Source organism: Aquila chrysaetos, chromosome 25 (genome assembly GCF_900496995.4).
Source record: "Aquila chrysaetos chrysaetos chromosome 25, bAquChr1.4, whole genome shotgun sequence".
NCBI classification, from domain to species: Eukaryota; Metazoa; Chordata; class Aves; order Accipitriformes; family Accipitridae; genus Aquila; species Aquila chrysaetos.
The window spans coordinates 19,375,072-19,396,368 of record NC_044028.1 but is presented as its reverse complement, the minus strand read 5'-3'; the positions used below and the strand labels follow the sequence as shown (position 1 = coordinate 19,396,368).

General features: G+C 51.6%; 1 protein-coding gene across 1 annotated transcript; it reads right to left on the bottom strand.

The window, feature by feature from the left end:
* Positions 1–498: 498 nt before the first annotated feature.
* LOC115335917 lies at positions 499–18,776 on the bottom strand. The gene is given in 15 exon segments (XM_030002270.2): positions 499–746; positions 1,723–1,816; positions 2,546–2,749; positions 3,585–3,698; positions 4,130–4,272; positions 5,457–5,667; positions 6,369–6,642; positions 7,680–8,150; positions 8,152–8,240; positions 8,631–8,828; positions 9,630–9,731; positions 10,091–10,248; positions 11,564–11,780; positions 15,648–16,780; positions 18,729–18,776. Coding segments are annotated over 14 exon segments (3,210 nt in total). The 5' UTR covers positions 16,519–16,780; positions 18,729–18,776; the 3' UTR covers positions 499–682.
* Positions 18,777–21,297: the final 2,521 nt, after the last annotated feature.

Here is a 21,297-nt window from a genome sequence, read left to right as displayed (position 1 = left end):
GTCTGGCACTGCTCCTGCCCACTGTCTGGCCAGATACAGGACACAGGCAAGACCATACAGGTAAGAGTTGCACCTGGGCATGAGCTGGGTATTCATCTCTCCTCTAACCCCTTTTTCTGGGCAGGACATCCTCCTGGTTGTGGTCCCCAGCAGGTCTCCCTAGTGCAGGCGGCTGCTGGTGCAGAGCTGCTCAAGCAGAGAGGGGCACAATGCAGAGAACCAACCCCCTTGCCCAGACAAGAAGGGCTCAGAGGAGACTGTTGTACTTTCACTGCAGCAGTGAAGTCCAGAGGGACTCGAAACTGGACTTGCCTGCTGGTGGGGGGGGGGGGTGGCCTTGGTTCATCACCCAGCAGTGAATCTCAAGAGGAGACAAAGTATGTCCTTGCTCTGCATCAGCCAAGTGGGCTTCTTTCTTTCTGGTCATCACACTTAGCACAAGCTTAGCCTAGAAGTCCCTAGCCTGTTTCTTTAAACTCCTTGAGTCTGAGGTCAAAATTTTGAAGTGTAAAAACAATTCAGGTATTTGTATACACACACACATATATACACCTGGGCATTCTGCAGGTTCTTGCAGCTATCCCGGTGGATGGAGGAGCTGGACAACAAATCTGCCCCCCCCCCCCCAGACAGCCATGCCTGGCCCCAGTGCTGTTAGACCCTGCCGCTGTGTCCAGGAGCATTAGAAGTCTGCTGCAATCTCCCTGCGGTCATTCATTTCGATGTTGGTGTAATTTTGGGGATGTCTGAAAAGCAACAGACACAGAAAAATGCAAAATCAGTCACTTTGCTCTTTTGCACAAGCCAGTTAATCTGTATCTCAGCTTTGTACTTAAAATGAAGAGGCTGGATGACCAGCCTTCAGCAGGCACAGAGTTTCCTAAGGTCTCTGTTAGCATTGTGAGGAAAAACAGGAGCAGAACACCTGCCATCATCTGGCACATGTACATCAACTTAAAATCACCCTGGATTCTGAAAGAGCTTCCCTAAATCTGACTTACTTTTAAAAATTCCTTTAAAAAAAAATAGATACTGAGTTTTCTGTTCCCCAAATGTATTTTAAGAACTTCCCTCATTTCTAATTCTTGCATATCAGCCCCCCTATCCAATGATGAAAGAAGATCAGTAAAAATTAATGGAAATAAATCACCTGGGCTGGTTAAATAACCCATCCACTGTAACATTTATTTCAGAGAAACATACAGCCTGAGTGTTAAGCTGCTGTTTGCCTGCTGACAACATCAGGGAATGCCAAGTAATTATTTAAAGTGGTGTAGTGTTATAATATGAAAGCTGTTTCCCACCAAGCTAAACTCTCTGTTGCTTCCACCCTGCTCTATGGAAGAGCTCTTCCCTTTGGCCAAAGCACCATCTCTCACTGCCCCTTGTGTGCCATGAGCCTTCAGCTTTCTGCTCTCCCACCACAGCACGTTGTAAGTAAGACTGATGGCCTTTACACTGTGCCCACTGACATGCCTAGCATTATCCATGGTTTTATTTGTGATTATCTTAACCTCCTGCAGAACCTGCAGTCTGCCACATCAAAAGTAAAGGGGCTTTACTGCAAACATTAGAAGCAACATATTGGAGTGTTTGGATGTAGCATCTGAAGGCAGGTGTTCACCCAAGTGAAGGAGCAGGTCCCTGCGCAGAGGTTAGAGAGGAAGCACTGGGGAAGGAGAGGGTGAGAGATGCAAGGCAGATGGGAAAGTGGTTTCTCACCTTTTGATGAAGTAAAATGCCAGGCTGACCACGAAGAACATGAGCAGGAGAGATCCCATGACAAACAGGGCAATTTCCCAGCCCTGGAAGGAAGCTGAGGGTGCAAAGGCAGAGATGGAACACTGTAGCCATGACCTTTCCTAGCACAGCATACCACCAGGAGGCCATAGAATCACAGTCACAGAATGGGTTGGGTTGGGCTGGCCTGGGTTGGGTTGGAAGGGACCTCTAAAGATCATCCAGTCCAACCCCCCCCTGCAGTGGGCAGGGACATCTTTCACTAGATCAGGTTGCTCAAAGCCCTCTCCAACCTGATTTTGAACGCTTCCAATGATGGGACACCCACAACTTCTCTGGGCAACAACAGGTTGGGCTGTCATAGCCTCCTGATCTGGAGACCCACTCTTCTACCCACCCTGGCTGCACCTCCCACCATGTGCTGGTTCTGGCTGGCTCCAGCCTGGGTGCCAGCTGTTGCTCTGAGCAATTGGGCTTCAGGGCTTCTGGGCTGTATCCCCGACAGCTCCAAAAGCAAGGGGGTGCCCAGTGAAGACCAGTCTCACGAGAAAATTTAGACACCCAAACTTCCAGTGGTATTGGTGTAATAGGGCTGACTACCCCATCACACTGGAGGAACTGACCGTCATTACCTCTCTCGTAATGACCCACCAGTTTCTAGAAGGCAGCTGCGTTTGGGAAGCATCACCAGAGGTCCCTGGTGGCTTGCCCTGCATTGCCCCTCTCATGTGGATACATGGCCTGACCTCAGCCCCAACCCTGCTCGCTGTGCTGGAAGCAGATCACTTCTTTGCCTTCTGCTCACCACTGCTGTGTGACACGGATGGTGCATTTTCAGGGGCGATGCACTCAGGACTGGTTTTTAGCACTCTGTCATCCACGGAGAAGGTGTGGGGGCTGGCCAGGAAGCCCTGGCACCAGGTCTCAATGGACTGCTGCTGCTCCAGCTGCCGAGCCCACACCTGGCCCCAGACATTCACCAGGGAGCCCACGCATGTCAAGTTCAGCCCTGCGGAGAAACAACAGTGGGTCTTGGGTGGCTGGAAACCCTCCAGCTCTTTGGGAACACATTGCTCCCATGACTTCATGCCCTGCTCCAGTAACATCCTCCTGCTCCCATGCTCTTCACTCTCTTCTCCCCACCTCTGAAATCACACCACCATGCTGTATTGCAGGTAACTTCAGCACATGCTCAACCTTTCTTTCAGTGACAAAAGGGACTTGGAGTTGTCCTCTCTACCCAGCAGAATACTTTGTACTACACTTGGTAAGTTCCCAATCTCTACCCGTCGGTGAGAGTTGTCTGTAATTGTTCAAAGGGTCAAAAAGGTGTTTGGGCAACAGAGACAAAGCATGGCTGCAAAGTCTTAATTTCCTTAAAAAACCAGTCAAAAAATAGGAAACATTTCTTTCCATCCCTCAAAAGCTGTAGGTCCCTAAGACTTCCAGAAGTGACTTTTTGGTCCAGGTACTTTGAATAAGTATAGGACACTAAAGGAGTCTGACAGAGAAAGAGTTGAGAACCAGAGTCCTCTAGAGTGCAAATGGCTTTTTGCTTTGCAGGTTTAGGATATTCAGTTTGTCTGGCAGACATCTCAAGGCATCATCAGAGACTTCCATTCCTCACGGTCCCTCTAGCTTGCCCTTCCTCTAGTAAGCAGCCCGTGTCAGGGTCTCTCCTGCTCTCCTCACTGAAATTCCATGTACACTGCTCCTCCAGTTCCCCTCACTTGAGCACAAGCCTGCAAGTTTGGCTTGAGAAGGGACCATCCTGATGACGAGCAGCTGTGGATGGGTAAGGGAGGAGGGCACTGCAAACTGGGTGAGCAGAGTAGGGCACCAACCTTGCAGGTAGAGCTCAGAGACACCGCAGGAGCACTTCTCCTCTAGGGAGCTCACCAAGACCCTTCCCAAGCTTTTCAGCATCCTCCTGTGGTGCAGGGTCCATGTGGAACAGTCTAGAGGAAAAGGAGAAGTGGTTTTCTGGGTGCAGCTTGGGGCTGTTAATAAGATCCCAGCTGTGTGCCCCTTCCAAAACACTTGGCTTCACATCTGAGCTCAGGAGCAAAGCTCCTCCAAAGCCTGCATCCCACCCTCCTCTGCATCCCATCTTCCTCTGCCCGCCTCCTGCAGAGACATCTCAGACGAAATACATGGCCACCTTCATACAAGCACACGCTAAAGCTGTGAGCGAGGCTGCCCTCTTGGGATGGTGGCATCACATCAACGCATGGGTGTCTGTACCACCTCTCCCCCAGCATGTCCCCTTTCACGACTGGGAGGCAGAAGGTTTCCTGCCAGCATCCCCCTCCCATGCCATGGGAAGTTGGGGTCAGCCCCCCGTCCCAGCACTCCCACCATACCAGTGGGGGCACCCAGCTCCACTCACTGGGTGTCAGGAGGCAGAGGTGGAGATCCACGGCGAAGGCATCCTGGGGACAGCTGTTCTGCAGACCAGGGGTAGGGTCCGAGACGGCAAACTGCAGTTCTGCGCTGGCATTGCCGCAGGCACAACGGCTCAGGGACACGGGCCTGTCCCCAGGAGTCAGAGCTCACCAACATGTCACACACCTTTCTTCCCACCTCCAACCACAAATCCCCCCTGGGCCCCAGTTCCTGGTGCTGCTGGGGATGATGGAGAGTTTGCTGGAGCTGGAGCTGAAATCAGCTTTCACAGAGCCATCACAGAGATGGGTCCAGCCAACCCCACCAGTTGGATAAGACCTGGGCTTGGCCAGAGCAAAGCTATTTGGTCTGACTGGCTTCTGTAGGAGTAAGATTGCTGCCTCATTACAGCCAGTCTCCCAAAATTAAGAGTTTGTCCTCCGGGATAACAAATTTTCCAAGCTACACAATATCTGCCCCTGCATTTCACTAACCTATTGCTTCCCTCCCCACCCCAGGGCTTAGAAACTTGGTCATGGTGTGAGGAAACAGCTTTTCTGGATGCAGTTGTTCAGGGCTGGAGTGACAGAGGCTGCCTGGAGTCAGCCCATGTAAGCTCTCCCACCAAACCGCTGCCCTGACCTTGTGAATAACCACCCAGGTGAGGTTTCAGCACAATGTTTCAGCCAGCCAGAAGATGGAGTTCTCATTTTCCCGGGAAAACCACGCATGTGGGGCTGCACTCTGTGCCCGTGTGCTCGTAGGGGAGGCTACAAACACAGAATCTCCTGTCACACCATATGGAACAGGGGAGCAGAGAACTTGAGGAGGACATTTAATTAACAGAGGTGATCTTGTGGACAGGAGGACCTCTGCTAGTATTCTCACCAAGAGAAAGGCTCAGCCCTATTTGTTGTTGAGTCCACCTAGGAGCGAAAGGGATGTCGGGTTTTCTTTTGTTCTGCTGCTCATAGGGATATCCTTTTTTGTTTGGTTTGTTATTTGGGTTTTTTTTAAAGAAAAAGTTTTGCAAAGCAGCATATACAGCTGCTATCTGTAAAGGCTGCATGCCTTCATGTGATGCCATACACATCCCTTGGGGGAAGCGAGTTAAGTGAGCAGTGGAGGAAAAAAGTTCAATTCCCTACACCAAGGGCAGGGAAACATTTTCCATTGCAATGTGCTACGCACCTCTCTGTTTTTCATCACAGCGCTGGTGAATGCATTCAGCCGTGCAGGAGGCAGGACAAGGCAGCAAGCTCAGCGACATGCCAGCCACAGGCTCTGGGCACAGGGAATCCAAAGGCATTTTCCCAGAGAAGTGACCTCACCTGTCATCCTTGCAGGGCACAGCATAAGATGGTCCAAGGAAGTCCAAGTGTCCTCCAGCTTTGCTGGGCTCACACGTGTAAACCAAGGCATCCACCAAGTTCTCTGATGTTGCCTTTGTGCCACCAGGAATCAAGCTAGTGCTGTACACAGCAATAGCGCTGGAGCCTTCATTAGTAGCAGAGATGTCCTCGGAAGTCAGGTTTGTCCCATCTGGAAATGCCAGGGCAATAGGTGGGGTGAACATCTAGATAGTGTTAGTCTGAGCCTTGAACCTGACAGGACAAGCCAGTAATGAGGAGAACTCCAAGAACAGAAATGGGAGACAAAATAATGGTGGTGACTGAGGTCAAGTAAAGCTGTAAAGCGACTGCTTGCTGTGAACATAGGTTTCCAAAAAGATCAAGGGTCCTCTGAGAGGCAGAGTCCTCTTCATGCAGCCCAGCCAGAATTTAAGGTAAACAAAAAAATAAATCAAGATAAACAAATGTGCCGAGGAAACACCACCTCAGGAGCAGGAGGAGGCAGCAGCACTGCAGGGTGCTGTGACCATGTGAGCATCAGTGACCATGGCATCAGTGAACAACCTGACAGTCCTGGTGGACCCTGCTTCTCCTGAAAGCCCTTGTCTTGGTACCGGCAGCAGGAGCTTTCAGTCCTCCCAGTCTCTCTGCCCTGCACGGGGAGCTCAGCAGAGGCATGGAGGAGGGTTAAGCACCTTCTCAGTTGGAGTGTGATGGAACAACCCAGGCCGAACAAAGAGAGAAAAAACAGGAATAGAAGACAGGAAAGGCAAGGAAGAGTTGTTCCCCATGCCACGCACCCTCCTTCACCCCATTCCTCCAAGCTGCTCAACCACCTGCCTATTTGTTTGAAGACAGACCACACGCCAGGTCCGTGCCCATCAGCCTCACCATGCCCATGCCCTCCGTCCAGTGCAAACGTGAACAGCCCCGTGGCTCCAATGGTGCCCCTCAGTGGGATGCTGGCACGTGCCTTGCCCTCCTTCCCCAGGAAGAAGACCAGGCTGAGCCCTCCCAGGCTGGTGCCAGGCTTCCCCTCCAGCTCAACAAAGCGGTGTGGAGTAGTGCTGCCAGCCAGGCACAGCTCGCTGATGCGGATGGCAGGAGGGACCGGTGCCGAGGAGCTGCTGCAGGAGTTCTCCCCCAGCGGTGTCACCATGGTCACCTGCGGGAAGACATAAGAGCTGCTGCCACCACTGCTGCTCCCATTTCTTCAGGTGGAGTGACGGCTGCTCATGGCGTTACCTCTCGTTCATGACTCCTACGGCTCCCTGGTGAGGCCCAAAGAGGACATAGTGGTTCTGCCTCACAGCTGCTCCTCACTCCCACCATCTGTTCAAGGGTTGTCCTGACCGCGGGGTCCCATCACTACACATCCCCATCACTGCTTTCGCTCCTACCCTTGGGACTCAAACAATTCACTTTCCCTACTGCCGGGAGCACTTCTACACTTGTGTCTCCAGTCCATGGCATTGCTTCCTTGTGGTCCTTTCCCACTGCAAACACACCTCCCTCCTGCCAGCAGACCTCTTCTGCTTCTAGAGCAGTTTTATTGCCCCAGTTTTGGACCTGAGCACACCTCTGCGCTGGCCTGATCCCAGCAGACATCAGCAGTGGAGCAGCAAAGCCCTCCCTTACCCAGCTTTGTGCAGGACAAGCATACATACTCTGTCATGTTCCTTCAGGGGGACTATCTGAAACTAGACATTTTGAAATAAAAATGAACAGTTCAGACGAATTAACACAAATCAATCACACCAGTGGTTGAGGCATGTCCTTCACGCATCGGCCCTGCAGGAAGCTGGGTTTCAGGAATGTGACATGCTGTGCCATATATCCCGAAGGTGGCACCAAACAAGCAGGGGTGAAGAGGTACCTCCACATCTGGCTCGGGGTAACTTGGGAGTCTGGGATGCTGCCCAAAAGCAGACTCACCCATTCTGGGGTTGGTGGCATGTGAGCTGTCTTCAGGGATCTCCTGTTTCTGAGCCACGCTGCACAGGGCAGGGAGCTATTACCTGGCCAACAATAGGCAGGTGAACGGGGCAGGGAGGTGAGGGCTGGTGAGAGCATTATCAGATGGCGGGAGGTAGATGTGGCTCACCAGAACATGCCGCTCTCCCAAATAAAGGACATACTGAAACATGACTGCTGCCCTCCCAGTGACTATGGATGGAGAAAGGACATCTGCCATCAACCCACCTGGAAGCTGCTCTGGAGTTTTGTGCTCAGGCTGTGGCAGCGGCTCAGAGACTCATCCTCAGTGCTGTGAGAATCGTTTTCGTACAGGATACTCTGCCCTGGTACCAGCACTTTGACCAGCTGGTCTGCCTTCTCCGGCATTCGGGACGTGTATACCACAGCATCCACCAGCCCCTCTGCAGTCACAGCCATGTTCACCGCATAGAGGGTGGTGTTGCTGTAATAGAGAGCCACAGCGTCCGCCCCGTTCTGGATGGTGTTGGGGGACAGACCGATCATGGGTGCTGGGCTCATGGTGCTGCTCCCCACCAGGAAGTAACCCAGCTCATCTGTGTGGTGTCCAGACAGGTCCAACACCTGGTAGGCCCGGCTATTTTTACCATTGTAGAGGACCAACCAGTATCCCTGGAGGTCAAAGCGTGTCCGTCCAGTGTAGAAGAGTTCGATGTACTCTGCATCCTCTCCCCCCCCCTGGGTTGTCTGGGTTCACCTCGTTGATGAGTACCTTGGGCACTTGCACAGAAGGCTCTTGAGTCCCTTCTGGTATCTCTGATGGGACACCTTGGAAAGCAAAAATGTCACAAATATGGGCCTAAGCACAGAGCCCCAGAGAAACAATACAACACTGCACACTGTTTTGCTGGGGCAAGACCAAATTCAGCAGGGGACTGAAGATGCTGGCTCAGATTTTTATCATCTGTGTGCTCTATAGTCCTTAGAAGAGCCCTGGCAATACTCTGGCTAATGCTAGCTGTAACAACAGAGCTTGCTGTTATTCCACATAATGAGCAATATGGGCTTTAGTAACTGGATGTGATGGAATTGGAAGGGATCTTTGCCAGCGTTGGGGAAATGGAGGGAGGGACATCACCCTCCTCTAGGAGAGCTAGACCCACATGTCCACCCTCAAACACATTGTATCCCCCAACCTGCAAGAATGATGACTGGTACCTGGAGGCAAGTCTGGCACGTTAACATCCTTGAAGCAGGAGCTCTCTACCGTGATGTTCCTTCTGTCAAAACTCAGACGTCCAGGTGTCTCTAGGAAGGTCTTGAAGGCTAGCAGCAGGCTGCTCAGCTGGTCCTCTGACTTAGCAGTTAGCAGAGTGGTGAACACAAGCCCCAGATCCTGGCAGGCTACCTTTGGCTCTGCAAAGGCAAGCAGAAAACTGCCTCAGTTTCATCCATGCCACCAAAGACCCACTTTTTCTCCTGGAAGAGACACAGAGCTCACCAGCTCAACCCTACCACCACTGCCCTCCTGGTCAGACTGACTCAGGGCAGCTCATACCATCCGCACAACGCGGTGAGCTCTGCCTGTGCCAAGGGGCATCCTGGGACCGAGCCATACAGTACACCCAGATGCTGTCTTCATCCTTTAGAAGCCTTGTAGTCCCAACAGTGAACAGAATGGTCTCTTTGGAGGGGTATCTAAACATAAGCTGAACATAACACTGCTGACAACGCAGGCTGCAAAGTCATGGCTCTTCTCTTCACGTGTCTGCATGTGCTCATCACACTTGCATACTAACACAGTAGGGATATCAGAAAAGCAACACAGACCAGTAAGTCCACTTGCATTCTGCTGCAACTTGGCTTAGTTCATATGGGTCATAAGGTCAAGTAGGCAACAAACTCCTAGTTGACATGTCAGCCCTGTTGTCACATCTGTCTGACTGCAAATGCTCAAGGCCAAAATAGCTGGTGGTCTGCAGATGAGCACCGATGTGCGTTGGTGGAGCTGCAGATGGGAGCGCTCTGCTGAACATCAAAGAACAGCAACACGGTCTGCCTAACACTCAACATTTCTGTCATCAGCACCAAGTTCACATTAGCTGGGATCCAAACCAGGAGGACAGAATGCAACAGGGAACACAGAGCTTAAAATCAGAAGTGAACAGGCATTAACCACTGGTGGTCCCTGCACTGCCCCACTCCTGCCCAGCTCACCTTTGAAGTAGGCAGCAGAGATTCCACAGCTGCAGGATCCATCGAGGGCCTGGACCAGAGTCATCAGAATCTCTTCTGACTTCAGGAGCCACTCCCAGCAATCTAGGAAACAAAAAACCAGCTGTCACCCAGCCAGTGCAACCTTGGTCATGGGATCCAGCTCATTCTGGGATGGGTGAAGCTCAGCTCCTGCTTATCACGCAGAGGACCCGAAAAGGCTTCTCTTCAGCCCGGGCAGTTGGGTGTGGGAATGAAGACTGGAGAAGCTCAGCTTGGCATGGGTTGCCATGAAGAAAAATATTGCAGAAAATTGTCAGATGTCCTAGTTGCATTTCCTTTGGTGTTACGTTCACACAACCCAGCATGACTCTGTGTGGTCTTCCTGGACAGCTCTGGCTTTGTGCACATGCTCTTGTCCTTAGGAGGTCCTGCCTACAGGAGCAGAAATAACTAATACCCACCTGCTACACGAAGGCAGAAGGAGAGAGTCTGGCTGAAGCGTTTGCTGGGGCAATCATTGAACTTGCCAGGGGTGGGCCTGCTGAGGACATAGGACAAGGAGTCCCGGGTCACAGAGCAGCAGTTGCACTGGTTCATGGACACATCTCCCAGCTGGTGCCTGCAAGAGACAGACATGTAAATGAAAGAAAACATGACCTGCCAGCCAGCGACCTGAGTGGTCTTCACCCACCAGTCACTCCTGCCTGCACCAGAGGGTGAAACCATGCACTTATAGTCCTCTCCCTTCACAAGGTTTGGAGAGATATCCCATCCTCATCAGTACCTCCTTGTCTCAAAAAAAACCCCAACACCTCACTAAATCTTGAGAGAGAAGAGCATGGGCTTCATCCAACCCTTTTTCTTCTAGCACTGGCTGCTTTTTTGACTGATCTGAAGACAGGCAAGATAGTGGGACCATTGGGAAGAATGGTGGGGTGCAGCTAGAGAAACTGGAAAGGCAGCACCTGAGGATGAAATGCTTGAGCAAGAGCCCTCAACTTAAAGGCAAAGAGGATGATTGGGGTGTTGGACTAGATGACTTTTAAAGGTCCCTTCCAACCCAAACCATTCTGTGATTCTATGATTCTGTGATTGGTATTTGGTTGACAATTCCACACAGAAGCCAAGTCTCATGCTTTGCCATCAAAACCACAGATGAGAGCTTGCCCAGGGTTTTTTTTGCTTATTGTCTGGTTCCACACACCCCACCCCATCTTCACGTGCATGGCACCTAGCTGCCTCTGCTCCTCCACCTGCTCCACTGTCCTTTACCCACTCTGTTGTCCTCTTTCTCCTGTTCGTAGAGCATGCCTAAAATGTGAAGGAAACAGTTCTCATGTCTCACAAAAGTCTGAGGTTACTAATGTTTCGCTTAACCCACAAAGACAAAAAGAAACCCAAAAAGAAAGTGGCTCAACCCAGAATGAACAGTAACCCCACTTCCAGTCCTTGGTCTGGATGAAGCAGGGCAGGGACTTCCTCCTGGGTCAGGCAAGTGATGCTGAAGTCCCTCCCTCGTCCTCATTTTGACCTGAAATTCCATTCTGAACCTAAAGACCCTCTTTTCTTGTTGAAAGTGGTACTAGAAAATTTATTATATTGACCACTACACTTTTATAAACAATAAATAATTAAAATTATTAAATAATAACCAGCAATCATTTGGTCAGAAAATTGCTCCTCAAGTACTTTATTCTGCAACTGTACAGCTGCACCAGGACTACTGTGGAGAGGGGCACACCTACAAACTTAGACCAGGCAGTGGAAAAAGGCCGGGACTCAATAGTGTCATGAGGTGACCCTGGTCTGGAGGTGGCACTTGTCTTCCAGTCCCGACTGGGGTTTGGGGCACAAGGCAGGGGTGACCCTAGCAGGCAAGGGCAACTCTGGTGCCAAACTCTCCTCCCAGCCCTGCCCAGCGAGAAGCCTCTCACCGCTTTTCCTTGTAGGCAGGTCTGCCAGGGGTCAGGATCTCCAGCAGCTCAGGGTTCGGTTCCTCATTGCTTGTGTACACAAAGGCATCCAACAGACCGGTCACTGGCAGAGCCTTCCCCGGGACAAAACTGCTGCTGTTGCCTCTGTAGAGGGCAATGGCTTTGGGGCCACCTCTGAGGACAGGACGGGTGGTATTCTCCGGGAATGGCAGATCCACTGCAGACAAGCAAGGAAAGGAGCAACAATGGCACGTGAGCAACACATGAGCGATACCCACTGTGTAGGAAACCAGCATCAGATCGGTCCTGGAGATCAGGACACAGGAACTCAGAAAGTGGCTGGGGTTGTCTGGCTATTGCAAATTTGGCATCTGCTACCCCATCTTTCTTCTCACTAACATTTCTCACATTCGTTCAGACTGTATTTCCCCATTCGTGACCAGATCCACAGTATAGAGGAGGCTGGAGGGGGAAATCTGAGCAGAGTTCGTCCTGCTATTTTGGTTCTGTGAACAGCAAAGCTGATTCATGAGTAAGCAGGGGAACTGGAAAGCAAGTGGTGATATGACTTTGTCTAGAGTAAAGTCAATTTTTAATTTGAAAAGAAATCTGCAAAATCCACTAACCTTTCAGGTAGCAGCTACTTTAATAGTACACAAAAATATTTAAGAATTGACATTTTATTCTAGCATTCTAGTCCATGGTTTTTACAAACACAAACACTCTACACATACACACACATGTATGCACACACATATTCAGCAAAGGCCCAAAATACCAGCATACAGAATTAAGGTTGAGGTTTGCTGGAGTTTCTCAATTTCATGAGCTTCTCAATTTCCTTCCTCGTACTTACTGTTCCTTTCACAAGCCATTTCCCCAGCATGCAGTAGGAACTGCTGAGGACATTAAAAAGCAGCAGACTGCTGCTATTTTGATACTTCTCCTTGCACATATGGCTCCAGGGAATAAACATTAAAGGAGGAATCACATGAGAGGCAGAAGGGTAAGGAGAAGTGGTTACCTCTTGAGAAGTGCCATCAGGGTACCTGCACGCTAAGGGGGAGTCCTGTGCCTTAACCCTGATGCACCCCTGTCCAGGGAACTATTTTTCCCCTGGCTGACTAATCTGGTAGCCTTCTACAATAGAGTGACTGCATTGGAGCATAAGGGAAGAGCAACTGAAGTCTTCTGTCTTGACTTCTGCAAGGCCTTTGACACTGTCCCACACAACATCCTTGTCTCTAAATTGAAGAGATATGAGTTTGATGGATGTACTATTCAATGGATAAGGAATTGGCTGGATGGCCACATCCAAAGAGTTGCAGTCATCAGATCTATGCCCAAGCGGAGATCAGTAACAAGTGATGTTCCTCAGGGGTCCGTATTGGGACCAATACAGTTCAACATCTTCATTAATGACATAGGCAGTGAGTGCACCCTCAACAAGTTTGTGGATGACACCAAGCTGAGAGGTTGGTGACACCAAGTTGATACACTTGAGGGAAGGGATGCCATCCAGAGGGACTTTGGAGGAGTGGCCCCATGTGAATCTCGTGAAGTTCAACAAGGCCAAGTGCAAGGTCCTACACCTGGGTCAGGGCAATCCCCAGTATCAGTACAGACTGGGGGATGAATGGATAGAGAGTACCCCTGCAGAGAAGGACTTGGGGACACTGGTGGATGAAAAATTGGACACGAGCTGGCAATGTGCGCTCACAGCCCAGAAAGCCCATTGTATCCTGGGCTGCATCAAAAGAAGCATGGTCAGCAGGTCAAGGGAGGTGATTCTCCCCCTCTACTCCACTCTCATGAGACCCCATCTGGAGTACTATGTCTGTCCCTGGGGGTCCCAGCACAAGAAGGACATGGACCTGTTAGAGCAGGTCCAGAGGAGGGGCACAAAAATTATCCAAGGGCTGGAAGAACCTCTCCCCTGAAGAAAGGTTGAGAGAGTTGGGGTTGTTCAGCCTAGAGAAGACAAGACTCTGAGGAGACCTTCTTGTGGCCTTTCAATACTTAAAGGGGGCTTACGAGAAAGATGGGCCTATACGACAGACTTTTTACCAGAGCCTGTACTGATAGGATGAGGGGTAATGGTTTTAAACTGACAGAGGGTAGATCTAGATTTGAAGAACAAGGAAGAGAAGTTTTACAATGAGGGTGGTGAGATGCTGGAACAGGTTGCCCCTTGAAGTTGTGGATGCTCCATCCCCTGGATGTGTTCAAGCTTAGGTTAGAGAGGGCTTTGAGCAACCTGATCTAGTGGGAGATGTCCTTGCCCACAGCACGGGGGGTGGAACTATGATGATCTTTAAAGGTCCCTTCAACCCAAGCCATTCTATGATTCAATTGAAAGTTTTCACACTGGCATCTGTCAAGGGAGGACTTTTGCTCTGGTGCTCTCACAGCTTTAAGGTCTCTGCTGTGATAGGCAGACAAGCCATACAACGACAGGACCAACAGCTGGGGCCATTTTAAGAGCTCCTGTCCCAAATCTGAAGTGGTCAGGTTAAATCAACATCTCACAGAGTGCTCAGCATGGAGTCACTATGAAAGTACCCTTTTAAGATGATTAATGTAATCACACAGTGTCATTGGGTGTTTTTTGGGTAAAACCTTCCACAAAAATGTGTGCGCAGTATGCTTGAGACATCTTGACAAGGTCTTATTGGAAAAAAAAATGCCAAAGCGTATTTCCAATCACTTTCCTGACTTGAGTGAGCCTTGAGGAAGAGTTAAAAGTAATCCTTAGAAATTTCCTGCTTAGTCTGCAAGCTGGTTGTGCTTTCACATCACTTTCTTTGACCCCCCCCTTAGCTGTTGACTGCTAACAGCCCCAGTTCATCCAGAGGTAAGAGCAGAGCACCTTTCCTGGTGAGAAAAGCAGAGCTCAAGTGGACAATCAGCTCTTCTACTTGTGGTGAAAGAGTATTTGGAGCAGTTTGAATTGTAAGAAGGAGCTCAAATGCTTTTAAAAAAAAAGTTTTAGTTGCAAAACTATTTTTATTTTTATGGGAACTGGCTTTGTAAGGGATGAATATTCTCCCTGACTCAGAAGTCATGAGTCAGTGAATTACACAAGACATCTGCAGAGTCAGTGTCTCTAGCTGCCAAAATCTTCTTTTGAGGTGCCCAAAATAACAAGATATTTCTTTTTCCTCAGGTGGCCTGGAAGAAATGTTGAACATTGGAAGGAAGTTTAGATTGCAGCTTCACACAGCCAATACATGTGTCACCTACATTTGCAGATGGTGCAATGGAAGAAAAGCCCTTGTGCTTTCTCGAGACGAGAGTATGTACCTGCTGTGACTGACCACCAAGTTCCACACAGAGAAGGGGGACACTCCAAGGAGATGTGGCACAGTCAGGGTCCCACAGCAGGCTGGCCACAGGGCTGGGAGCAGAACCGTGTCCTCCCAAGCAGCAAAGGCACACGTGGTCTTCTGACCTCCACGAGGTCCCTCACCTGGAGCTCTGCAGGTCTACCACTTCTGCAAGACATACCACCTCCACTTGTTTGTCCTTAAACCACCTCCTTCTACCTTCTTTTGATGCCCTTTAGTTCTTGTACAAGGAGAAAAGGTAAGCAAGCAATCCCTGTCTACTTTCTTCAGGCTACTCACATTTCCGAAAGGTTTGTCAGGGCCCTCATAAGCTTTCCCTTTTCTTTGTGTACTTAGTTATTTCTTACGTGAAAGCATTTCCAGAGCACTATCCATCCTAGCTGATCTTCTCTGAATGTCTCCAATTCTAATATAGCCTTTTTGAGATTAAGGTATTGTACCACACAAGACACAGTTAAAGATAGAAACAAACTATGGATTTACACAGTGGCATAAAAGATGCTGTCCATTCTTTCCTCTTCTCCTAATAATTTCTAATATTTAATTTTCTTTATGTAATTCCTTTTCCAATAATCTCTAACATTTCATTTGCTTTTTTATCTGCCACTGAGTTCTGAGTCACATTTTCACCAATCTCAGAACACCAAACAACAATAACAAATAACAGCATCCTCCAGACCCAAAATTGGCTGATCGCTCCCCTATCTCTGAGGTAGTCATCAAAATGCAGTCCTTACCTGAGGTTTTGCTTTGTGCTGGACCGATCAGAAGTAGCCCATCCAGTGAGGTTTTGCCATAAACATCCATGGTGAAATAAATGTCTTTGGTCTGACCATCAATCAGCACCAGAACAATGTCCCTCAGCATGGTGGAGTGGGGACCCTGAAGCTCTATGAACTCAAACTCTTCCGAAGAAGAGGCAGCAAGAACCTCGCTGATCAGGACAGCAGATGCGTTCAGCTGAGAAGTTAGGATGCAGTGGTTGTCTGTGCCTGGACTGGGCATGGCCACTTGGAAGATCCACTGAGAATCTTCCCCACGGCACCTTTCTATTGACTCATCCATGGTCCTGAAGGTGGAGTCCTCCAGGAAAGCATCTCTGCCAGGGGTCAGTACCTTGACCAGGGTGTCTGCTCTGTCCGTCTTCTTAGTCTTATGGACCAAGGCATCTACTAGCCCATAACTTGTGACACTCATGCCCTCCTTGTAGTTCCCTTTTCCATAGTAGAGAGCAATCGCATCAGGGCCATTCTGGATAGTGTTCTTAGGAATAACTATAGCAGGGTTCACAGAAGAGGAGCCAATGAGAAAGAGCCCTTGGCTGTTAGTAACTTTGCCCTGGAGGTTTAAAACCTTGTAGGCTCGGTTTCCATTGCCATTGTAGAAGACCAGATAGTAGCCATCCAAGCGGGCTGTTTGACCGCTGGTGTGATAGAGCTCCACAAACTCAGAAGTGTCCTCTCCTGGGCTGTCAGCATTGACTTCATTAATCAAAAGTGTATGCTCTGTTTTCTGGTCCCTGGGGTTTTTTATAAGATTCTGAGCAGCAACCTTGGGAAACCAGATGTACACAAGTACCATCAATCCAACGTGCCAGATATCTCCCATGATGAAGGCTGGGATTTTTGTTACAGTTCAAATCGAGAGGAGAGGGGGCCTGTCCTTTTCACAGCCACAAATAGAGCACAGAAGGAAGCTGCCACGACTTGGCTGTTGCAGGACAGCAACACAAGGCCTCCGACCTGGATGCTAACTGGCAGAGGCAGGCACGCTTCTTTGGGGAGTTCTGGTTTGCAAAGCAAAGCAGCAATGCCACAAAATTCAGACTGAGAAGGGTATGGCTTGAACAAGAGATCTCCAAGCTCAGCTCCTTTAAAAGCTGGGGGGGGGGGGGGGGGGGAGAGAAAAAAACTTGTTAGGAAACATAGAAACACACCAGTGACATTTAACAGCCTTAAAGCCCCATAATTTTTCCTCCCTACATTTCTTCACAAGTTTATCAAGATGCATAACAGCAACAATGGGACAAAGCCAGCAGTTTTCAGTGTTCGAAACCCTGAGACTTGTGTGAGCATTGAAAGTTGGACCATGTCTATGTTAATAGTTATTTCCAGTTATTTCCAATTTATTCCACAAGAATTAACATAAAATGGCACTAAAGATGATAGTAACCATCTTCTCCATCAAGGTGAGGGTAGGGAAGGAGAGGACAGATGAGTTTGGCGGGATTCTTGTCGCATGTGCCGCAGAGCAGCTCCGCTGGCCACCACACCACCCAACCCTGCTGCAGCTCCGGCAGATGCAGAGTAAGTCTGCGGAATAAGCAGTGGGGAGGAACTGACTATTTAAGACGCTTGAAAAAAAAAGTGAGATTTGTTTTCCCATTTCCAGAAACATTTCCGTGAACAGCTGTACCATCACCTGCTGAGCTTAGATGACCTCCTCACAGTCTTTGGCCAGCTGGTATCAGACAAGCGGAGGTTTCCAGCCAGTGCAATGCTTACCAGCACGGGTGCCGGAGGCCTGCCGCCTTCCTGTGCTGCTGGGCTGACGGATCAGGAATGCACCCAAACCTCCAGCTGCTTAAAGTCATGGCTGATGATCACAGCAGCCCAAAGGGGTGACTGCTATGCGGATGGATACCTGCAGTCTTTTTCAGGTGAAATGCCAGCTGCAGTGGGACCGTAGCATCACAGCTACGGACGCAAACACCCAGGCTTGTGAGTGAGCCTGTATGGTCCCATTTATTGTGGCCACCTGAGCTAATGCCAGTGCACAGATGTCTCCTCACAAACAGGAGGAAACTGCAGTAACTCCAAAGGATGAAGCTGACAGTGTTTCCACAAAAGAACATAAAAACCCCCACCTTCCCCTTTTGCTGTGCCTGACAGCCCTTAAGCTCATCTGCTCTCAGGCTACAGAAGATGGAGAAGTGCACACATGCCTCACGCCTCCGCTGCACAGGACCAGCCCCAGCCCTGCTCTCTCTTCTGTTAGATGGTCACTATCAAGAAGGTCTCCGTCCCCTTTCAGGCACATCCCCAAAATCACTATCAACATCCCCCTTCTGCCAAACTCTTGCTCCTGCCCAGCTTCCAAAGAAAAAAGAAGCTGTACCAGCTTCTCCTGGCCAAACCCATTCCCCCAGGTGCCCTATTTCCACGGTCTCTCCCCATTTTAATTAAAGCAGGAGAAAGGAGGAGGGACACACGGGGGAGCTCCTGTCCAGAGGCTTGCGCTGGACAGAAGGAAACTCACCAGAAATCGGAGAAAACAGCAGGAAAAAAATACACCACCACCACTCCACCCCCCCCACACCCCCCCAAAGCTGGACATACTGGCAGGGCAGGAGCGGGGCGGGATTCCCGGGGTGAGGGGGGCGGCGGGAGCCCCGTCCCCGTCCGGCGGGGGGTGAGAAGGGACGGGAACAGGGACGGGGACGGGGACGGGGACGGGAATGGGGGTGGGACGGGGATGAGGACGGGGATGAGGACGGGGACAGCGATGGGAATGGGGGTGGGACGAGGACGGGGATGAGGACGGGGACAGCGATGGGAATGGGGGTGGGACGGGGACGGGGATGGCGACGGGGACGAGCCTCCGCCCGGCCCGGGGAGGCGGCCCGGCTGCCGGCGGGGCTCGCCGGAGCGGCCGGAGCGGAGCTTCGGAGCTCAGCCCGGGCCACCGGGAGCTGCCCGGCACAGCCCCCCCCCGCAGCCCCCGCGCCGGGCCGGGCGCTCCCCGGGCGCAGCCCACGGAGCGGGGCCGCTCCGGGGAGGGGGGGGGTCCCGCTCGGCCCCGCCGCCCCACGCACTCACCGCCACGCTCGCTGCCACGGCCGCGCCGCCACCGCCGCCCGCCGGGGCCGCACCGGGGAGGGGGGGTCGGGGCGGGACGGGGAGGGGGAGGAGGGAGAGCCCTTCAGGAGGCTCCGTCCCCAAATAAGTTCGCTCGTCCCCGTGTCCCAGAAGGGCCGTCTCTGGCTCTTCCCAGCTCTTCTGCCGGGGTGGGATGGATGGATGGATGGATAGAGGGATGGATGAGTGGACGGGTGTTCACCAGTTACGTAGCCATCCCCCCACCCCACTGAATTCCCCAGCCAGGACTAGCAGCACAGCTGTGCTGGAGGACATTGTGTCTCTCCTTGCATCAGCCTCAGTGGTTGAACCAGGAGCTGGAGGGCTGCGTGGCGGTGCCAGGAGGCCTTGCGCAGCCTGCCCCGGTGGGACTGGTCCCTGTGGCCCCCATGAGCCGCTGTGTCCCAGTGCTGCGTTTCTGCTGTACAGGATCCAGCGCCCAGCCTGTCCAGATGCAGAGTGAAGAGGAAATACCGCTGCACATCTCCCAGCACACTTGGCTGGGGAGAGATTTAAGCTCCCCCCCCCCCCCTCCTCCGTGAAGTTGCACTGGGACCCCACTCCCTGGGTGATGGGAAGGAGGCAGGCCTGGCCGCCTTCTTCATCCCCATCAACTCTCAGGTCCTGCTCCCCCGGACCTGCTCATGGGGCTGCCCAGGTCTCCCTTCCCGGGATCTCCACATGGGGAGACATGTGTGGTTACTGCTCCACTCCACCAGACACTGGGACTCAGTGGGAGGAGGAGGTCCCAGCTCTAGAATGGACTCGGTGCCAAACAGACATTTGATGAAGCAGTTGCTCCTGCAGCTGGGCCAGATGTGGGCAGTCCTGCGCGTGACTCAGCAGCCTGGTGTCTTCCTCTCTTGTAACTGGAAACCAGTGCTTCAGAGCAAGGGGTAGCTCTGCCACAGGGGCCGCATTTGCCCCAGGTCTTGCTAGCCCCCTGTGTCCCCGCAGCCCCAGCATCTTCATGGGATCCGCAGTTATTCCTGGAGGAGAAGCTGCACTGCAAGGGGCAGGCTATGCCACTCAGGTGCTCCTTGGTGTGTAAAACTGTGCAAGGCCATCTGCACCCCAGGGAGGGAGGACCTTGACAGTATGAGCTTTCCCACAGACTCCAGCGCAGACTCCAGCAGCGTGTGCATCCCCGAAGCAGCGCTGGGGCCGTTCCCACCTGGGGCTTGAGCAAAATGAACTCCATGAGCACGCAGAGCTGATTGCTGGGCCTAAGTGCTCTGCGGCTACAGCTAAGTGGCCGCTCAACTACAGGGTAGTAAAGCCAGTATTCCTCCTGACAGGGTTTATGCAGTTTAACTATCACATTTTGGAGACATTGTATTTATGCAATCATGAGACACTGGAATTACAAAGGGAGGTGGAGAGCTGTTCGGGAGAGGAAACACCCTTACCCAGAAGGGGCCCTGACTCATCCCTTGCTGGGATCTGCGTGGTGCAATCAGACTCGAGGGACTCCCTGTCACGCCTGCGGCATGTCCCAGACCCGTTCGGGTCCCCATGCCCTCAGCCCTGGTGCTCGCTTTGCCCACTGCTGCCCTGTGCTGCCGGCTTCCATCCTTCTGGTGGGGAGCACATCTTGGACCCCCAGAAAGCTCCTTGTTCCTGTCTGTGCCTTCTCCAGCTGCACAGTAGCCTGCCAGCCTGTGGGGAGGTAGAGCAAGGGGGTATTTGGGGACAGAAGACCAAACGTCCTGCCACGAGATGAAGGGAGCCTTGGCGGAGCTGCCACCATGAGGGGCTGCTGCCCATGCAATGAGTGGGGACCAGTAGGGGAGAAGAAGCGCAGGGGTGACGGTCATGGCCACCGTGCTCAGGCATATGGCTAATGCCTGAATTCCCTTTGTGTCCTGTCCGCCCAGGAGGTGGATCTGCAGCATGGGGCAACTCTGGGCCATGGCACCAGGAGGCACCAGGAGGCAAGCTGCAGCTCTCATCGCTTTTGGGGGGGGTGGTGTCCATGTCTGCTGGCTGGGTGGGCTGGACACAGCCACATCTATGCTCTCCAACCTACAGTGAGCATGGCACAGCTTGGCTTTGCCAAGGCAGAGCTCAGTGGGTCAAGCTTACACAGCCCTGCAAAACCTTTAACCACTTAATTAAGAAAACATACCTCATTGTTGGAATATATTTCCTACCTGTATTTTTGAAGCTCTTCTGGTTGGCCCTATTAAAGGCAGGAAAAACCTGGAAGGCTCAGATACTGTATAAGAGCACATTATTCTCGTGTCAAAAATACACTCTCAGCAGAGGAAGTTGCTTTGTTCAGGTGCTGGAATGTGGCCAGCCTGTACCTGGGTAGAAGAGTTTTACTGCGGGGTGGGCCTTGCAGCCAGTGGAAGAGGTCAGAGATGGCTGATCCTTAGTGCGTGGGAGACAAGCGGGAACTTCTGTTGGTGCCGCTGAGGCTGAGGGGCACTGGTGGGACCCGTGCAGGACCAGCCGGGGCAGAACCCACTCCAGCAAAGCCCCTGTGGATATTTGGCCAAGTTCATGCCCAGTATGGTGCACCACA